At 31.0% G+C, this 22069-nt stretch overlaps 1 protein-coding gene across 9 annotated transcripts in view; it reads right to left on the minus strand.

Moving 5' to 3' along the window:
• LOC129907149 (synaptic vesicular amine transporter) overlaps window positions 1–22069 on the minus strand; it is a 138599-nt gene that overhangs the window by 9211 nt on the left and 107319 nt on the right. For 8 of the 9 annotated variants that reach the window (XM_055983221.1, XM_055983220.1, XM_055983225.1 and 5 more), the window contains exons 3-8: window positions 7501–7683; window positions 6810–6948; window positions 6694–6752; window positions 6267–6635; window positions 795–1021; window positions 251–736 (exon numbers count right to left, since the gene is read on the minus strand). In XM_055983221.1, coding sequence (XP_055839196.1) covers window positions 320–736; window positions 795–1021; window positions 6267–6635; window positions 6694–6752; window positions 6810–6948; window positions 7501–7683 — 1394 coding nt within the window. In that variant the 3' untranslated portion in view covers window positions 251–319. Of the gene's footprint in view, window positions 1–250; window positions 737–794; window positions 1022–6266; window positions 6636–6693; window positions 6753–6809; window positions 6949–7500; window positions 7684–22069 lie in introns of those variants that run through there. The other variant, XM_055983227.1, reaches the window with a different exon arrangement.

Here is a 22069-nt window from a genome sequence, read left to right on the forward strand (position 1 = left end):
TTCAATTTGTATAAACATCCTTGTTTGGACGTTCTATAGCTTACTTAAAAAGTCTAGACAAATTTATGAGCAAACCGGGGTGCTGGTTCACAAAATTAAAAAAAACAAAAATCTTCAATTTTTCTTAAGTAAAAGGGTCTTTAAATCTACAAGCATTCAATCCGATATCTACCCATCTTTTCCCCTAATTCCACTACTATGTAAAAAGAAATCAATAAATTAATTTGAAAAAAAAACATACAAAATCAAATATAAAAAAATAAAGAATTTATTAAAAAAAAAGATAACATTAAAAACAATTGCTCCAAAAATAATTTTTTTAAGGTCCATCATTTAAATAAGCAGGGTTTGTTTGTGCAAGAACATTATCATTTTCATGTACATTAGAATGGCTATTGGCACTGATGTCAATACCAACCTTCTTTTCTTCTTTAGTGGGTGGATTCTTAAGGAATGCTAGCAGAGGTGCATATAGAAAGCACAAAATTGCGATTCCAAAAAGCATCCATTCGAATCCAATACTATTGACCAAAGTTCCACTTAAAGCTGGTCCTATAGCAAATCCCATACAGAAAGCCACATCACCCAAAGCATAAACACTCCCATACACGGCTGAATGTCGAATATCCACTAAGTAACCGAGTTCGGGCATCATGCAAGAGTCTACCATTCCGATGGCAAATCCAAGACCGGCATTTGGAATAATCAGGTGATTGATGTGAGTTGCCATAGGAATCTATGCAAAATGTTCAAATTAATTTTCTAAAAAAACAAATTGTTTAATGTATTCTTACCATGATAAGACAAGAACCAATAATAAGTAATCCCAATAGAGCAGCCAACCATCTTCCAATTCGGTGTCCCAGAGGTCCAAACAAATTTGTTCCGATGAGGTAACTTATTGAAGCCGGTAAGAATGTAACACCTTGTTCCCATCGACTGGCCCCCATGTTATCCATCATCCATATTGGCAAAGATGGCTCAAGCATTGCAATTCCCATGTTAGCAAATGTAATGGCTCCTGAAATAAATTATAATATTGTTAAAGCCATTGTTTTCAAAAGATAAGAAAATTTAATTATTCCACACGACTTAAAAAAATACATGTTGTGCCATTGATTAATTATGTTTCATTAAAAAATATAAGATTAGGGTACACGGTAGTGCCCAGTCAAGTTTTCTAGCAACCATTTTGGACCCCATTTCTAACATTTGTTGAGCTAATCCAAAGAAATTACTTCATAAATGTCAGCCCCAGCAGCGCTTCCACTCCAAAAAAATTGAGCGCAGTATATTTCAAGCAAAAGCGCAGTAGATTGCAATCATGGTATTAAAAGACAAGGTATGATCATTGGGCCGCCATCTTACAAAATGGGGTAATAAGGTTTTGACGTTTAATTTGGCAAAGTCAAAAGCAACAACAATTTCCAAGACAAATTTGTTTACAACAACAATTTCAATGGGCAGTTGTCAAAACCTTAAGTAGCCATTTTGAAGTTTTGACAGTTCTCGATACAGAGTTTCTTCTAATGATCATACCTTCTCTTTTTATACCATGGATTGCAATATACCGCAGTACATTTTTAAATATACAAACAACATTCAAATCACAGAAATATATTTTACTACAAACAATTTAAAAAATTAGCTCAACAGTAAAAAAAAAAACAAAACAGCTCTATATTCGGTTTCACGTCATTTCACATAATTTTGTTTGTCCGAAATTTTAACGGGTATTGCGAGTTTCACTTTTCACCAGTAGCCAAAATAAAACTGAGCAAAAAGATGTCGGTAATTTCTCAAATTACCTGAAAAAGAGTAAAAAATACGGCAAGTTTCCCGAACATGTACAACTTTTCGCTCGGAACTTACAAGTAACAAGTGAAATTCAATTTTTCGTTTGGAATATTGGTCACGTAAAACTCACGATAGGGCTGTATTTGAATTTTTCAGTGAATACATTTAGTGTGAGTTCACTCAGTACCTACTTAAAATTTTGAAATGGACAACAATCAAACTTTGGTTAGGTACTATTAAAATTTTTAAAAGATCTACTGCTAAAGGAGTAAGGTGGCAGCACTGTTGGCCAGATACATATATATTCAAAAATCACAAAACGGTCAATCAAAAACTATTGTCAAGCAAAACAGCAAAATTTAATCGATGATAATTTTAAACTCAATCTAAGAACTTGGTGCCTTTTATATCTCAATGCTTTTTGTGCGAGTTATAAAAACGGAGGTTTAATAAACTTGCAGGAACTTGCATATTAACATTCGAAACTTAATCATAATCATAAATATTTCTGTTGCTCAAACAACCATTTTTCCAAAAGTCCAACTTAAAAAGAGATTTATGTCAGCTTCTCTGTACTATATATAGTTTCAATAAAAAATGGTTAATGTCCAATTCCATAAACAAAAACTAAAAGCACTCTTATCAAAAATCTTCTTAAATTTTATGAGGCCCTTAAATATTTTTGGTTTTACCAATTACTCCAGTCAAAGCGTGCATCGGAAAAAAGGGCCTAACAGGGTTCGGACTTCAGTTTCAAAATTTCGAAGCAAATTTGAAAAAAAAAAGTGAAGTAGATCCAAAATTTCGGCAGTAGATTTCAACATTAAACTTTCAGAACATTTATTTCCAAAAATGTATTCAAAAAAAATTATTTTTCAACAAAATTATTTTTCTTTACTTTTTTATTATGATCTTTTCCAAGAGATGTAACGGTGCTTAAGGGTAAAACGGTTAATTCAGCATAATCTAACAAATTTTTGATCCGGAATTCTTCAAAATCAGTTAAAATTACTTTGACAAACTTTATTTCTATCTTGAATTCGAAGAATAATTGGCCTCCATTCATCTTTTGAGATATCAGTTGAGCTTTATTTCTCAATGCCTCGACACGATTTAAAATTGAAGTTAAATCCCTTTCTCTAAATTTATTACTTGAAAAATTTTTTTCAATTAAGAAATAGAAGTAGATCCTGAAAAAGAGAAGTAGGGAAGTAGATTTTATTTTTTGCCCAAAATCGAAGTAAATCTACTTCGATCGCAGTAAAGTCCGAACCCTGGGGCCTAACCTTGCGCACAGAGGCACTGTCAGTTTTCATTTCATGGTTCGATAGGGGTATATTTAAAAGGCTTAAACCCAATTTCTCACCACCTGATCATTCTTTTTAGCGGAGTTATTCACAAAAATGCATTTTTTGGGATATTTTACTTCCAAGGTAATATCTTTGCTCCAGTATGTCGTAGATCAAAAAATGAACATACATTCTCTTCCTTATAATATTTTCTATCGTTGTGTGTAATTTCATTGTATTAAAGTGAGTTACTACAAAATGACAGCCAGTTAAAGTCAAATTCTAGTTGTTGAAAAACACATTTTCGTTTTTATTTCGAAAAAAGCTTATATTATGGTTTTTCTAACCTATTTTGTAGTCCTCTTAATTTCCTGCATTTTACAAAAAAAATCAACTCTTTATCACCAAATATGACCGAGCAATTGATAAATGAACGCACGAAAAACCGGTGCGAAACCACCCAAAAATATCGTTTTTAGGGAATAACTCGGCTTCAGAATGTCCTACGACAAAAATAAAGCTATTAATTGTTGGTTACAACATTTTCTATCTATTCGATGCACATTTTTTTTTGTTAAAACAAATAAAAATAAGTAATATTAAGCCAAAGACGTTGTTTGTTTAGCAAATTCTTGCCTTATTGTTTTGTAAACAGTGTAAGTATTGGCTAACAAAATAAAATACTGTTGTAGTCCTTTAAATTATATACAATTAAAAAAAAAACATTAGCTCTCTACGATAAACGGAAGCCGAGTTATTATAATTTTAAAAAAGCATTATTCCGTAAGAAAATAAAAAAACAAAATTCCCTTGTTTTTAAGTCTAATAATAATATTGATAATAGTTCTCAGTGAGAGGGGTTGTTTTCATTGTTTCTTGTTATAAGAGAATTTGTCTCATGTTTTTTGTTGGTCATTTGTAACTTTTAAAAAAAATTAATTTCTGGGCTCATATGGGTCGGAGAGAGCTAATTCTTTTTTTAAATTGTAGATAATTTAAAGGACTAAAATAGTATTTTGTTAGAAAATACTAGCACCGTTTGAAAAATAATAAGGCAAGAGTTTGATAAACAAAAAAACGTTTTTGACTTAATATTACTTATTTTTTATTTGTTTCAACAAAAAGAATGTGCACCGAATAGATAGAAGATGTTGTAACGAACAATTAATAGCTTTATTTTTTGTCGTAGGACATTCTGAAGCCGAGTTATTCCCAAAAAACGATATTTTTGGGTATTTTCGCACCGCTTATTCGTGCGTTCATTTATCAATTGCTCGGTCATTTTTGGTGATAAAGAGTTGATTTTTTTTTGTAAAATGCAGGAAATTAAGAGGACTACAAAATAGGTTAGAAAAACCATAATATACCTTAGCTTTTTTCGAAATAAAAACGAAAATGTGTTTTTCAACAACTAGAATTTGACTTTAACTGGCTCCCATTTTGTAGTTACTCACTTCAATACAATGAAATTACACACAAGGATAGAAAATATTATAAGGAAGAGAATATATGTTCATTTTTTGAATTACGACATACTGGAGCAAAGATATTATCTTGGAAGTAAAATATCCCAAAAAATGCATTTTTGTGAATAACTCTGCTAAAAAGAATGATCAGGTGGTGAGAAATTGGATTTAAGCCTTTTAAATATACCCCTATCGAACCATGAAATAAAAACTGACAGTGCCTCTGTGCGCAAGGTCAAATGACGCTTTGACTGGAGTAAATCTGTTAAAGGGAAATTTTAGGAAATATTTTGTTAAAATTGAGTTCTCATCACATTCCTGGAAAAATAAATTGTTTTTTTCTTTCTAATAGGCGAAATGTGTGAGAAGGAATGAGAAAGCATTATGTGTTGAAAAAGTGACAATAAATGCAAAAAAAAAAAACAAACAAAACAAATAACAAATTAACAAAGTCGGTCTTTGATTTTTTAAATTAAACAATGAGTTCTGATAAGAAAAAAAGGCAAACAAACACGACTACTGCTTCACAAATGCTTTTGAAAGTCGGATTTCATTTGGAACTCAACACCGTCATAATCAATGAATGAATTCCTGTGAACCTGGAATATTCTTGCATGGCGAATTACTATGTTTGGTTCTTTATCGTCGGATTTAGACGATAAATTAATTTTGTTTCCAAAAAAAATAAAATTTAAAATAATGCAAAACAAAAATTTCAGCTACTTATTTACTGCTTTACTGCATCTGATGTTATTTCAATAACACTTTTTAAATTTAATGAACCAAAAATAGGCATTTAGTTTATATAAGGGTGTTCAAAAGCTTGTTTAATTTTAAAGTGCTTGGTGAAACCAAAAAATTCCATTTTAAGGTTTAAAAGCCCGTTAAATGTTTAAAAGTCCTTCGTGAAATGGGCAGTACCTAAGACTATTCAATATTTTTGTTTAATGTTCGACGATTTTTTTTTAAATTTTTAGTATTTGACCTTTCATTAGCTATTATTATAGTTGGAATAGCTAATGTTAGGTCAAATTGTCAAAATTGTAAAAAAGTACGAATATTAAAAAAATATTTACCACATTTTCCATAGATTTGCAATGCAATTTTTTTTATTTGCAATAAAAATTTTATTTTCAATGCATTTTTTTTTTTTTCATTTTTTCAAATTGAGGAACTGCTAGGTAACTTAAGTGTACCATATTGAGTAGCAGTTATGAAAGTACGAAACGGGATTTGCGTGAAAACCTGGTTTTTTTTTAAAGCGGGCTTTCCAGAGACGGGATTTTGCTTAAACAGGATTATTATACGCGAGATTTCAAAAAACAGTACTTTAGAAACGGGATATTGAAAATCGAGATTCCGATACGCTCTCAAAATAAATCTCAATCTGCCTCGTGAAGCGGAGCGGAATGGGAAAAATCAGACTATTTAAGCTTCTAAAATCCAGAAATATAAATGAAATGTTAAATTATTATCAAAGAAATATTATTTGGAGTCATTTTTAGTTCAAATTGAGTTATAAATCTTCTATTTGCTGCAATATTTTGATCAGTTAAGACATACCGTTGTAATTAATTTGAAGCTCAGCTTGATGGATTGGTTTTGAATAAACTTATGGCACTTTCAAATATTTGTATAATGGCTTAGATTCTTTAGTTTACATATAATTTGATTTCAAGATCAGTGGAGAATATAACAATATAAATAATTTTACCTGCAGCAATAAGAATATAGGGATCACTTATTAATGCCTTCAAAGAAGGTGGGTCGGAATCACAACGCTGAATGGATGGTTGAAGCATGAACAATTGCAATACTCCATCGCCAAGAGCTAAAGCTGAGAGAATCAAGAACGGTGCTGATTTTCCAACGAATTCATACATGATCCCTCCGAAGGGTGGTCCAATCAATACTCCCAGTGCAAGTCCACCCAATGCTATTCCCATCGCATTACCCCGTTCTTTGTCATCCGTGTATCTATCTGCCAGCATACCCATACCGGAAACTGAAGAGCAAGAGGATCCAATACCTTGCAATGCTCGAGCCAAGAACAATACACTATAAGACCGGCCAAATGCAAAGACTTGAAAAAAAGTGGTATTAAAAAAAAGCTAAGCTAATATGTAATTTTAACAACTTACTGAGAGTTGACAAGAACATTATTATAAAGCCAGCAAACATTGGAATACTATAGCCAATTCTAAAGAAAAACAAATATAAGCGTTTTTATTTTTTGTTTTTAATGATTTTAATTTACTTATGCGTCAGAGGTCCAACAATGGGATTCACTAAAAGCTGCACAAATGCTTTTGAAGCAAACATAAGACCAACTTCTACGGTTTCACCCACAAGCTCCTTATGCCGTTCTTCCATCTCGCGGTAAAGTGTTGCATTCTCTGAATAAACCAATATACGAGTTATAAAAAAAGATATTAGGATATGAATATTAGGCCAGTCATTATGTCGGAAAAAACGGCTTAGAAATGCAAAATGACCGAGAAAGCTAAATTTTGGATATGTTGTAGGGGATGCTTAAAAAAGCTTAACTTGAAGTTTTCGACAAAGATTTCCTATGAGCTTTTTCCGCAATAACTTTTTTGACAATAACTCGGCTATCCTTCGAGACACGAAAATTTTACAAGGTGCTTTTTTGTAGCAAAAAGCAAAAATAAAAATACGAAATTGAAGGTCTGAACAGGGTCTACAAATTTGATTTTAACATGGTAAAAGCTACAAACAAGCTTCGTGTAAAATTTTCGTATATCGAAGGATAGCCGAGTTATTGTCAAAAGAGTTATTGCGGAAAAAGCTCATAGGAAATCTTGGTCGGAAACTTCAAGTTAAGCTTTTTCAAGCATCCCCTACAGCATATCCAAAATTTAGCTTTCTCAGTCATTTTGCATTTCCAAATGTATATAATGACTGGACTATATTGACTATGTCCTTACCCACATCGCTGATGGTGGCATACTCGATTTTGGAGTTAACTGCCACTGCGTCATCTTCATTTTTTGAACAAGGGGATAGCGTTGGTGGTGGCGGTGTTATTATTGACAATGGTGTTCTGGGAAAGCTATCAAGAGGGGCATCTGGATGGCGAATATCGTACAGGAACTCAGGAATGATAGGAACTGTAAGAAAAACATTGTAATTAGATTAGATGGGATTGAAATAAAGTTATGCCCACATATTCACAGCAAACGAGTTGCGGAGAGTATCTATTTAAAGTTTGCATAGAAATAATATTCGCTTTTGTCGAAAAATAACAAAATTGTGACCAAACCTACCCAGTTAATTGTTTACCATAGCTTCCTACTTCATGGTATCACCACACTGATAAAATAGGTATTAAACTTTTCCATTTTAATTGAAACAAGATTCAAGACTGTATCATAAATAGTAACCGCTTTATGTGTTTATACATTCATATAAGGGTGGGTAAAAAAATAATTTTTTTTTTCTTAGTTTATACTCCGAAAAATCGATTGTTATACTCTATCCAACAAAAATTGTCAGTACCCTGGGGGTCAATTCCCGATCTGTGATACTGTGAAGTGATAAAAAATTTATCATTTTAGTTTTCATATGAAAAATTTTTGAAAGTTGCTTTAATTTTTTAATTTTTTTTCTTCAATTTTCTTTATAAATCCAAAATCGAATTTATTATATAGACAAAATATTAAAAAATTAAAAAATGGCGTTTTAATTGAATTTCAAGAAAGCTATAGATACAACTAAAGAATATAATTTATTATGATAACGTAATAAAACTTATCACACCACAGTTTCACAGATGGGGAATTGACCCCCATTTCTTATGGGAAAGCTTTTTAAGTCAGTGGGTCCAAAACATGTATCCAAGAATTAAATTGTTGAGAAACATTTTGAAATTTTTCGATGACTGTGTTGAAAAGAGAGGGTTGATGATGAGATAGTAGTTAAATGTAGATACGAATGAGGAAAAGAAGAAACAAAATACATTTTCTGCGAGAATTTATGAATTCATTTTTTTTTTTCTTAAATTATTCAGGAAACTGATAACGACACAAGATTCAAAATAATAATATAAATAAGATCACTTTTATATGTGACAGATTATAAGAGCAAAATTATGTGAAAATGAATTTCATAATAAAACAGAAATCCTTCGCAACATTGCAAAAAAAATCTTATCATGAGTGGGAAAGAGAGACTTATTTTTAATTTATTTCTTAAATGCGAACGACTGATATGTATGTTAGTCGAATAGAAGCAAATGAAAACAAAAAAAAAACGTTTTGTCGTGCAATAAAGTATAGATTTTTTTCATTATGCCCGTATGTCTACCTATTTTTCTATTTTTGAGGGCCCTCAAAAGATCAACTACGCAGTCTTGTAGTGGTATTGAAATTGAAGTAATATTAATTTGTATTCAAGTTTTTTTGGGGCCCAAAATCTTTTTTTTTTTTAGGACCCAATTAAAGTACGGGCCTCGTATAGTTAGCCAATAATGCAGTACGTGCTTCTAATTTGTATTTCTTATGTTTCTGGTGATTCATGTTATGTAGATCAAAACAAAAACATTACTGTTAAAAAAAGAGCCAAGTTCTCCTATCTTGAAATTATGCTGGCACAAAAAGTATTGAGATGTAAAAGTGTACCAAGTTCTAAAGTTTGGGATCAAATTCGTATCAATAAAATTTTGATTGTTTTCTTGACAATTTTTCTTTTAATTACCGATTTTTAAAGTTATTTCAAAAATTGCCAAGTAAACAAACTACTTTTTGCAAGGTATGGCTGCAGAATTGTAAATCTCTATATTTCAGTGAAAATGGGCGGTTGCCACGCCCCACACTGGGGAAATTTGTATGGAAGTGCGGAAAAAATTAAATAAAAACTGAACCACTGAATAGATTTGGATGAAATTTTCAGGGATGACAGTTTTCGTCGTAAGAAATTATTATTATTCATTTCCGCCCACTGCCACGCCCTTTTAAAAAAATTTGTGAGAGTAATAAAGAATTCCGATTCTCAATTTACTTGTACTTATAGCATTTTTTTTAAATTTTTTTGTATTATTGGAACCACCTCACCGATTTTAAATACATTAAATGGAAAAGAATAATTCATAGTAGGTACTGTTGTCGAGGTCCACGTCCACGCAAAATAAAAAACCCAAATTATAGTTAAAAATTATTAAAAAAAAAACACTTTTTTCATTTTTTTATACAAATTTTTCAAAAGTTAATTCTTTTAAGAGAGCCATTTTTTCCTCAATTAAATGACTCTGATTCTTCTTAATACCTAAAGGAATGGGTCAGATGATCTGTATTTTTCAATAATAATTTCAATTTAAATCTTGAGACATTCCATTAGATTTCTGCTTAGATCTTCGCATAAAATGCTTAAAATTCCCATTATTAATAAAATGTATAATAATAAGACGCATAATCCCTTTTCATTCGTTTTTAATTTGAATAGTTTTCAATATATTATGTACATACATTTCAGTTACATATAACGAAAATTAATTTTTCTGAGCCAAGTTCAAAAAATCAAATGTAATTTTATTGTAGTAGATTTGTAAAAAAATGTGTTACGAATTAATTTTATTTTCTCTATTTGTCTTTTCGTACAAGAATTTCAAGCTTGCAGCCAAAAAAACAAAAATCTGACAAAAAGGAGATTTTTTACTTTTCAATTTTCTCGAAAACTAGAAGGCATAGAAACATATGGTTTTCAGTGTTTGGTAAGGAATTAATTAAGGCAGTGTTCTTCATTATTCAAATTGAATACAAATCCCCAGGCTTGTCAAAAATAGTATTGGATATGTTTTTTAAAATTTTTTTTTCAAAATTTTGACTTTGAAATCGATTATTTCAAAAACAATTCACTTAAAGAACTTAATTTAAAAGCTCAAATTTTTAAGAAAATGATTTTTGCGACCAAATGAAGTTTTCAATTACCAATTAAAAACGCAGTGGCACCTGGTGGCACCCAAATTTGGCCTTCATCGAAAGGGAATTTCATAAGGAAAAAGTTTTTAATAGCCTCTAACTGTAGGCAAGTGTAGCTAAAATTATATTTACAAAAATATGAAAAAATCAAGCCATTTTTTTCTCTTTTCTTTAAATAATTATATAAAATAATTAAAATCTTTAAAATTAATAATTTCTTCGATTTACAATAGACAAACGATGGCTTCTTTACGGAAAAATAAAAGTGTATGAGTCGGCTCAAGCTAAAAATAAATTACACAGCTTTAATTTGAGGGTATTTTCACTTCGTTTTTTATACTTTCAACAACTTGTCCCTTTACAAAGCTCTAAAAAGTAAACTACAAGTCCGATTTTAGTAATTCTTTCTGATTTTGATTCAGATTTTATTTTAGAATTTAGAAATACTATTGAAATATTCTCCGAGGAACTTTAAATTTTTGACTTTTTTCCGCAAAATCCCCAGTGTGCGCCCCCTGGCTAAAATTCTCAAATTTTAAATTTTTTCCTTTGTATAAACTACATATTTAAAGATAATTTAAAGATACTATGATAATCAGAAGTGCTCTATAATATTTGATGAAAAATCAGCGGAAATGGGCGTTTGCAACGCTCCCTGGCTGAAATTCTAAAATTTAAAATTTTTTCCTTTGTACAAACTACCAGCTCTATCGTTCTACCAAATTTCAAGATTCTACGATAATCAGAAGTGCTCTATAATATTTGATGAAAATTCAGTATAGAAAGTATAGATTTTTTTCATTATGCCCGTATGTCTACCTATTTTTCTATTTTTGAGGGCCCTCAAAAGATCAACTACGCAGTCTTGTAGTGGTATTGAAATTGAAGTAATATTAATTTGTATTCAAGTTTTTTTGGGGCCCAAAATCTTTTTTTTTTTTAGGACCCAATTAAAGTACGGGCCTCGTATAGTTAGCCAATAATGCAGTACGTGCTTCTAATTTGTATTTCTTATGTTTCTGGTGATTCATGTTATGTAGATCAAAACAAAAACATTACTGTTAAAAAAAGAGCCAAGTTCTCCTATCTTGAAATTATGCTGGCACAAAAAGTATTGAGATGTAAAAGTGTACCAAGTTCTAAAGTTTGGGATCAAATTCGTATCAATAAAATTTTGATTGTTTTCTTGACAATTTTTCTTTTAATTACCGATTTTTAAAGTTATTTCAAAAATTGCCAAGTAAACAAACTACTTTTTGCAAGGTATGGCTGCAGAATTGTAAATCTCTATATTTCAGTGAAAATGGGCGGTTGCCACGCCCCACACTGGGGAAATTTGTATGGGAGTGCGGAAAAAATTAAATAAAAACTGAACCACTGAATAGATTTGGATGAAATTTTCAGGGATGACAGTTTTCGTCGTAAGAAATTATTATTATTCATTTCCGCCCACTGCCACGCCCTTTTAAAAAAATTTGTGAGAGTAATAAAGAATTCCGATTCTCAATTTACTTGTACTTATAGCATTTTTTTTTAAATTTTTTTGTATTATTGGAACCACCTCACCGATTTTAAATACATTAAATGGAAAAGAATAATTCATAGTAGGTACTGTTGTCGAGGTCCACGTCCACGCAAAATAAAAAACCCAAATTATAGTTAAAAATTATTAAAAAAAAAACACTTTTTTCATTTTTTTATACAAATTTTTCAAAAGTTAATTCTTTTAAGAGAGCCATTTTTTCCTCAATTAAATGACTCTGATTCTTCTTAATACCTAAAGGAATGGGTCAGATGATCTGTATTTTTCAATAATAATTTCAATTTAAATCTTGAGACATTCCATTAGATTTCTGCTTAGATCTTCGCATAAAATGCTTAAAATTCCCATTATTAATAAAATGTATAATAATAAGACGCATAATCCCTTTTCATTCGTTTTTAATTTGAATAGTTTTCAATATATTATGTACATACATTTCAGTTACATATAACGAAAATTAATTTTTCTGAGCCAAGTTCAAAAAATCAAATGTAATTTTATTGTAGTAGATTTGTAAAAAAATGTGTTACGAATTAATTTTATTTTCTCTATTTGTCTTTTCGTACAAGAATTTCAAGCTTGCAGCCAAAAAAACAAAAATCTGACAAAAAGGAGATTTTTTACTTTTCAATTTTCTCGAAAACTAGAAGGCATAGAAACATATGGTTTTCAGTGTTTGGTAAGGAATTAATTAAGGCAGTGTTCTTCATTATTCAAATTGAATACAAATCCCCAGGCTTGTCAAAAATAGTATTGGATATGTTTTTTAAAATTTTTTTTTCAAAATTTTGACTTTGAAATCGATTATTTCAAAAACAATTCACTTAAAGAACTTAATTTAAAAGCTCAAATTTTTAAGAAAATGATTTTTGCGACCAAATGAAGTTTTCAATTACCAATAAAAAACGCAGTGGCACCTGGTGGCACCCAAATTTGGCCTTCATCGAAAGGGAATTTCATAAGGAAAAAGTTTTTAATAGCCTCTAACTGTAGGCAAGTGTAGCTAAAATTATATTTACAAAAATATGAAAAAATCAAGCCATTTTTTTCTCTTTTCTTTAAATAATTATATAAAATAATTAAAATCTTTAAAATTAATAATTTCTTCGATTTACAATAGACAAACGATGGCTTCTTTACGGAAAAATAAAAGTGTATGAGTCGGCTCAAGCTAAAAATAAATTACACAGCTTTAATTTGAGGGTATTTTCACTTCGTTTTTTATACTTTCAACAACTTGTCCCTTTACAAAGCTCTAAAAAGTAAACTACAAGTCCGATTTTAGTAATTCTTTCTGATTTTGATTCAGATTTTATTTTAGAATTTAGAAATACTATTGAAATATTCTCCGAGGAACTTTAAATTTTTGACTTTTTTCCGCAAAATCCCCAGTGTGCGCCCCCTGGCTAAAATTCTCAAATTTTAAATTTTTTCCTTTGTATAAACTACATATTTAAAGATAATTTAAAGATACTATGATAATCAGAAGTGCTCTATAATATTTGATGAAAAATCAGCGGAAATGGGCGTTTGCAACGCTCCCTGGCTGAAATTCTAAAATTTAAAATTTTTTCCTTTGTACAAACTACCAGCTCTATCGTTCTACCAAATTTCAAGATTCTACGATAATCAGAAGTGCTCTATAATATTTGATGAAAATTCAGCAAAAAAGGGCGGATGCCACGCCCCCTGAATTGAAAATCTCAAATTTTCGATTTTTTCCTTTGTATACACCACAAGTCCTATCACCGTGTAAAATTTAAGTTTCTACGATATCGGGAAGTTCTCCATAATTTTGATGAGTCAGTGAGTCAGTTACGGTTTTTGCAATTTTTGAAGCCCTATATCTCAGAAACTACTCATCGTAGGAGGCTGAAATTTTGTGAGGATTTTGGGTTTGACCAGCTCAACAAATGTAGCGAGTATGAAAATTCTAGCATCTTTGGCGTGGAAGTTAGAGGGGGGTCGAAAATGGCCTGAGTTGTTTCCTGTAAATAAGGTTGTAGTGCCAAAGTTGCTAGAGAACTTGGCTGGGCACTACCGTGCCCCTTGATAAGTATCTTATGTTAAAAATAAGATATTTTTTCTTCGTTATTTTGTTTCCCTTCTAATCTCCCGTGTGGCCCTGTCATCTGTCGAGGGCCCTGGGAACTTCCCCGGCTGCCCCAATGGTAAGTACGCCATTGGGTGTTACCCTTGTATTCAATTATTTTTTTATGTTTGAAATCAATTTTGTGATAAAATTGCTAATAACAAACTCAATTTTATCGACGTTAAAAATAAAAATCATCAAAATCAGAGGTGTTCGGCATGAGTTACTTCACTAAAAACAAACTTAACATTTATTAAGAATGTATGTCCGCACTATTATCGATTCGTTTTTAAGTGACACTATTTAAGAAATTGAGACAATTTGCAGCTATTCCGTTTCTGTTACCCCAATGTCACTCAAATCCACGAATATTTTGGGATTATGTTCTGCTAGCATGCACATGAATTATCTTGGCACGTACCTCTGTGGTATATTTATATAGCTACTGAATGAAACCTTAAGAATTGTGTTATTGAACAGAAAAGAGATTCATATAAACCTCAATGGCAGAACTTTTTTGATCCCCTTACCGCTTATACCTGTATTTCACTTTTTTTCGATGAAGTTCAGTGGTTTATTGCGATTTGTGCTGACAGCTAGAATTAAATCAGGAAAACTTTAATTGCAAGATTGTATCAGAAGGGAGAATGTGACTGAAGTACCTAACCTACGCCTAAATGAAAATTTTATTTTGACTGGAGTTTGGCCCGAGTCTTTTAACAATCACGACCACTAGCAAACACTTGTAGGTTTGAATGAATCATAGATTCATCGAAAGCAAACATTGGGACTGGAAGTATGCCACAAAGTGCACGAACATTAATTTGCCATGTTGCAGAGTAAACGTTAAATACAATAAAGTACTACCTCCGGGAGGCAGCGTCGGTCGATTTTACGTCATAATAAAAGGTAGATGCACGCAAGGGATAATAATTGTTCAAATGAATAAACTTTAGGATATTTGAATACCTACAAGTACAGTCAACTTCGCTTTACTGCACTCCGCTTAACTGAAAAATCGGTTAACTGAAACAAGAAATTTAATACGGAGCTTTTTCCAATACTTCCCATGCAAAGTACTTCGGATAATTGAACTTCTGTTAACTGAAAACATCTTTTTACTGAAAAAAACAATCTTGACTTAAATGAATATTTTAACCTATTCAGCTCGGCATGGTTGAATTTCATGAGTCTTTCAAGTTCTTTAATACTTTTAATTTATTTATTTGTTTTTGTTGTTAAATACACATTATTTCTGTTTGTAAAAAATTTTGTATGAATTATTGAAAATACATACATGTTAAACATAAATAAATTTGTTTTTGCTTATTTTGTGTTACTCCGCTAATGTGAAACTATTTTCAGTTATCCGAAGTCCGTTTAACTGAAATCTCCGCTTAAGTGAAACAAATTTTCTGCAATTTTAGTGTTCCAGTTAAGCGAAGTCGACTGTATCTATATATAATACATACTTTTACATACTTAATGAGAATATTTAAGGGAAACTGAGTGAGAGAAGGCAGAATTGGAGTTTCAAAAGACTCAATTGTAAAAAATGTACATGCAAAGTAGGTACTTAACCATTCGTTTCGTGTGCTTATCCATTATTGAAACTTTAAAGAGTTTATTAAAAAGATCAAAATATACCTACATGGTGTCCCGTAACATAAGGAGAATAAAAGGGGGTGGCTTTTTGGGTAAATTCTAAGAAAATATTGTTCTACAGAAAGCCTCTACCTGAAAATCTGATATCAAGACGGTGATTAAGAAAAATCTTACTTTGGTATTTGACTTATATTAGGCGTGTTTTTTTGGCAAACCAATCCGCTGTAGGTTTTCCCAAATGTTTACACTAAATAAAATTACAAAAGTTATTTCGAAAAATTAGAAATTAAACGTTTCCACGTTTGATTTTTAAAAAATTCAATATGGCAACCTTCAAACGCTTATAATACAAGAACGACGCAACTAATGTTAAAGGTTATGGTCTTAAAATGTAGCTAAGAATATAGAAATGATTTTTGGTTTTTTGTGAACAAAAATTTGTTTGCATCCAACAAGGATGCCATGGCCACACAAATGGTTTTTGGCTTTCGTGGAAAAAAAAATGTTTGCATCCATCATGGATGACATGGCCATACTACTACGGATTTAAAAAAAATAAACAGCATTTTGGACAGTCAGCTGTCAAAGTGTATGTACAGTAGTTAACTTTCGTTTTATGAACTTTTGTTTTATGAACAAAATTTAGTAACTAGAAACGTCAGAATAGAAAACAACAACAAACATATTTGAATGTTGCATTAATCTGTGCCAATCTGTTCTGACTCCAAAGTCCAAAGCAAGAGTAAAAAATTCTATTCTGAAGTGTTCAAGACAGGGTCAAGAAAAACTGTTTCGAACACCAATTTTCTCAACCAACAAATTGTACTTTTCTGTTAATTTTAAGAGGTGCGTTAATTCTAACTTTTGATTTTAAGGGAAGTGAATTTAATAAAGCTTTGATTACACGGTCAACGAAATCAGTCAATGCGTTGGCTCTCTGACGTCAAGAAAAAATCCATATTCTCTCTGTCATCTCACCGTCAACGTTCACAGTGTCAATGCATAAAACATTGACTATCACATGATTGACACTATTGCGTCAATGTTGTCCTAAATTACGTTGACGCGCAGGTGTGTCAACGTGACGTTTACTTAGCAGTGTCAACGCGTTGACTCGCAAAACTTTGTTGATCACGCTATTTAACACAAAGCAAAAATTTTAATCTTCCAAAAATATTTTTAAAAAAGCGGAGAAAATGAGATTTGAAAAAAGCTCTCATAGAACAATTAAACGAAAATTAGTTTGACATGGTTGCATTGAAATGTAAAGATTTCGAGATATACGCAATGCACTTTTAAGATGAACGTCTTAAATGATTGCTGATAAGATTGTTGAACGAATATAAATGCAAAATTGCAAGTATCTCAAAATAAAATCTTAAAAATGATGCTTAATCTACCTTGGCATACTTCAACGTTAGGTCTCCACAGAAAAGCGGATGTTGAATCGGTTTTTGAAAGAATTCTTAAACTAACAACAAATTTAAATGTTTATTTTTATTAATGTTTATTAATTAGATATTTATGTAAATTTATTTATAAATTTTTCAAAATATTTATTTATTAATTTATTCACTTTATATATTAATTTATTACTTAATTATTGTTTGTTCATTAAATTATTTACACATTTATTTAATTATTTACTTATTTATTTATTTATTTACTTATTTTTGTTTTTTTTTATCTTTTTATTTATTTTTTCTTATTTATTTATTTATTTACTTATCTATTTAATTATACGTTCATAAACTATTTATGTTATTTATTTACTTTATGTTATTTATTTATTTTATTGTTTTTTTTTCTGTATCTTATTTATTTTAACATAATTTAATTTGATTTTTTTTTGTTTTTAAACAAAAATCACACGTTTGTGAATATTTACTTTTGGTTTCTAATTTGTTCTTTGAAATAATTTAATTTAATTTAATTTAGTTTTTTTTTTGTTTTTTTTTTGTTTTTTTTTTGTTTTTTTTTTTTATTACTTTTTTTCGTATTTTCCTTCGATATATCCTTAATTATATCAATTTGTTTGTTTCTTTCCCTTAAATAATATTTCAGTTGTAAGAACATTTACATCAAATCTCAAATTGTAAAATTCGCGGTCACAGACCTTTTTGAAAATATTATAACGAAAAAACAAACAAAAAAAAATGTACAATTACCAAAGTTTTGTCGAAAAATTAAAAAAAAAAATTAAAAAAGTTTCGACATTTGATTAAAAAAAAAAAAACGAAAAAAAATCAATATGGCCACCTTAAAACGCTTATAGCATAGGAACGCCACACTCAATGTTAATGGTTATGGTCTTAAAATGTAGTTTGGAATATACAAATGGTTTTTAGTTTTTTGTAAACAAATTTTTTTTGCATCCAACATGGATGCCATGACCATACCGAAAAGATTTTTTTTTGTAAAAAAAAATAACAAAAATGTGAAATGAGAACCCCCCTCCCTCCAAAACGGTACTCCATTAAAAAAATCGCCCTACAAAATATTTTCCCCATCCAACAGTTGACACGATGAATTTAAGGTGTGTTCAAAAATGAACATTTAATTTGAAAGTGTCTTCAAGTGTGAAAATATGTACATGTATTACAGATTTCTCGATGAGAGGTGTAATCCACCATAATTTCTAATTGCCCCCCTATAAAATCAAGTTGCCCCCCGGTCTTATATTATGAGTTCTATTGGTCGTATATTCAAGATTAATGTCTTAAGACTAAGGGAAAACGACAGAAAAATATAACACAATTTGGCCTTCACACACTGAACGATGCATTAACAACACTAACGGCCATATTATTCACTAGTTTACGAAATACAATGTAAACAATGTCAAATGTCCAAAATAAATCCAATTCCATAATATTCACTACTAAAATCCAATCTTAAATCCAATTTTTTAAATCCTAGTTTTCTTGGAGGTCTGTTTAACTTTATAAATTTAGATTTAAAATTATTTTCACAGTGTTCAGTTGTTTTGTCAAGTCAATATGAACAAAAAATTAAATCCTTGGATTTATTAAATTTAGAATTAATGGATTGGACTTAAAATTAACTTTAATCCAAACTAAATCCAGAGTTAATAATATGGCCGTAAGATTGCAATATCTCACATTCTTAATGCAATAGAGCCAAACCTCCTTGGGAAAAGTTTTTCTTAAGTTATACTTCTTTCATTTGATACCAATTTCATTAATGGCCGCCGAACGTCAAAAATGCCCATTCTCCTTTGGATATGACTACCTTTACTTCTTCCTGGTATGTTGTAGTGCAGGGATGGCGAACCAATGCCACGCGTGCCATTGGTGGCACGCCATAAAATATTTGCGGCACGCCACCAATTAAGTAATTCAATTGCCATTTGAGCGACATTCAACGGTTTTTGCAGTCAAATTTTTCTTGAGATTGTAAAACTGTAAAAATCTCTTCTTCTCAGAAGAAGATACTCACGTTTTGAAAAACGGATTGAATTTACATGAAAAACCAGACGAAGTAAAATTAGCTGAACAGTTTTTTATCGGTTAGGTTTTCACAAGTAAAAGAATTATCGGAAATCGGAATGCTAGGGGTACTATGGACCCTGATACGACATCCTTTGATAAACTTAACATTTCGAAATTTTACTGGTAGGAAATTGAAGAAATTGAAATGTAGCTGAACGAACTTGTCCGATATCGACTCAAAAATTAGTCGAAACGAGGAAAGAGTTGAAATCAATCAAACTAGAGAGGGTGGAGAGCAATACGACGAACAATTGCAAATTAATGGAAACATGAAATTGGAAAAGTTGGAGATCTTGACAATATTTTCAATTTGAACAATTTCAAATTAATTTTTTTCAAACTCAGTTTTTCCGAACTTAAAGTTTGAAACAATGATGCAAAAAGCTTATTTTTTGGTTCCAAAAACAATTTTTGTAGTGTTTTTCAAAAACAAATAGCGCTATAAAGAAATAATAATTTTGTAAATCTCCCACTGGCCATTTAGTTATACCTACCTTTAATCTCAAATTTTGTTTTTTTTTTTTTTATTAAAACGAACTACAATAATAATCTGTTATTTTCAAATTTAAATTAATAGGTGTTTTTACAAATAAAACGCTTCGTAGTTTAAAATTAATCATTTTTGCTTCTAGTGGTCACAAAAAAAACTAGATCAAAAATGTATGGCACGCCGAGGGCACCTCAAATAGATATTTTTTTTAAATGGCACGAGGCTCTAAAAAGGTTCGCCATCCCTGTTGTAGGGGATGCTTGAAAAAGTTTAACTTGAAGTTTTCGACCAAGATGTCCTATGAGCTTTTTCCGCAATAATTTTTTTGACAATAACTCGGCTATCCTTCGAGATACGAAAATTTTACACGATGCTTTTTTGTAGCTTTTACCATGTTCTACAGTTCATGCATGCACATTTTTTGCGTATCATGAACCGTTTTCGAGATATCGATAAAAAAAGTCAAAAATTTACGATATGCGATTTGTTTCTTGACATTATCTATTTGTTTTTTTTTTTTGACAAAAACTACGATCTCCAGCCGGCCGCAAAGTCGTTTAGTCTGCACCCATCGCCAAGCAAGCCGCTCGTTCGGTTGTGAAAAAAACAATCATTCATGTCGTAATTTTTGTCAACAAAAAAAAACAAAAATACGAAATTGTAGGTCTGAACAGGGTCTACAAATTTGATTTTAATAAAAAATTATTGCGGAAAAAGCTCAAAGGAAATCTTGGTCGAAAAGTTCAAGTTAAGCTTTTTTACGCATCCCCTACAACATGTCCAAAATTTAGCTTTCTCGGTCATTTTGCATTTCTAAAGGGCCCAACCCATAAAATCCGTTGCGTCCGTTGCGTCGAAGTTTTTGACTGACAGCTCGATAAAATACACACGTTCTTATGGGAAGTCCCTCCGTCCGATCCGTCGCTTATGGGTCCCTTCCCATAAGAACGTGTGTATTTTATTTTAAAACTTCGACGCAACATAATGACCGGCCTACAACCATAAAATTTAATCCAGCGTTAGCCTTTAAACTGACTATTAAATTGTTTATTGGTATGATAAATATGTACATTGTACATGTATCGTATAATCATTGAATAATTACAAATAGAAGTGACACCGCAGACTACTCTGCAACTATAAGAGTACCGGAAGATAGATGAACTACATGTTTGCGCCTCAACTATCATGTATTTTCGAGTTGAGTCTTAACTAACAATTTTTTTTAAACCTTCATTAAAAAATTAATAATTATTATTATACATTTCAAAGAGCTTAGATTGATATAAGTTTTCGAATATCAAAAAGTCATATTAGTCTAGAGAACAAGGACGATGCCTTTTACTCCTACTGGCCTAGGGTTCGAATACCGGTAAAATTGTAATTGTAATTGTTTTTTTTTTTTTTTTTTTGCGGAGATTTTTTTTTTTGACAAATTTAATTAATTTTTATTCTAGTAATGTAAAAAAAAAACAATTTTAATATCCCGTCAGATTCGAACCTAGGCAGGTATACTTAACAGACATTCACCTCATCCTCTAGGCTATCTCCACTTTTTGAAAAAGGTAAACTTTTATCTATATGTTAAAGCTGTTTAGGATTTGATTTTGGGTTGCTGGATTTGCTTTTGGATTGTTGGATTTGCTTTTTTAATTCAACGCACGATACTAGAGACAGTGATTTTACAGCGATGGTTTCCCTGGGTGTCCACTTCTATTTGTAATTATTCAATGGTATAATTCAGTTAAATATTAAATTGGAAGTTTAAATATGATTATTGGTAAGGTCCAATGTCTCATAATATAAGAAAAGCAATTTTGTTGGGTATAGTACAATAGTATGTTATTTTTCAAAGTAGGTACTCTCGACATTTTTAACAACACGTAATTTTTTTAACAGAAAACATGTTAGGTTAGGTTAGGTTAGGTAAATAGGGTAGTGCACAGCTAAGCTGCAGCATACACGGGAGCCTATTAGTCCATTGTGATTCCTTTTATTTAAAAAATCGCATTGATGTTCCTAACTGTTCATCAGTTTACAAAAACTGGCTCATTTACGAACCATCCTGTACTTTCAATGAATTTTCTCGTGTTAGCCATTGGCACCTGCGCTAAATCGTCCAGTTCTCCTACGAACCTATTTCCGAAGTAACGGAGTCGGTTTGTTCGGAGGTTTGGACAATCGCAGAGCAGGTGTTTAATGGACTCTATTTCCTCTTCATCTTGACAGCTTCTGCAGAAATCAGGTGCAAATACACCCATTCTAATAGCCATTGTACCAATGGCACAATGACCCGTTAGTACACCTATCAAGATTCAAATATTCTTTTTACTCAGGGA

This window comes from Episyrphus balteatus, chromosome 1 (genome assembly GCF_945859705.1).
Source record: "Episyrphus balteatus chromosome 1, idEpiBalt1.1, whole genome shotgun sequence".
Lineage (NCBI taxonomy): Eukaryota > Metazoa > Arthropoda > Insecta > Diptera > Syrphidae > Episyrphus > Episyrphus balteatus.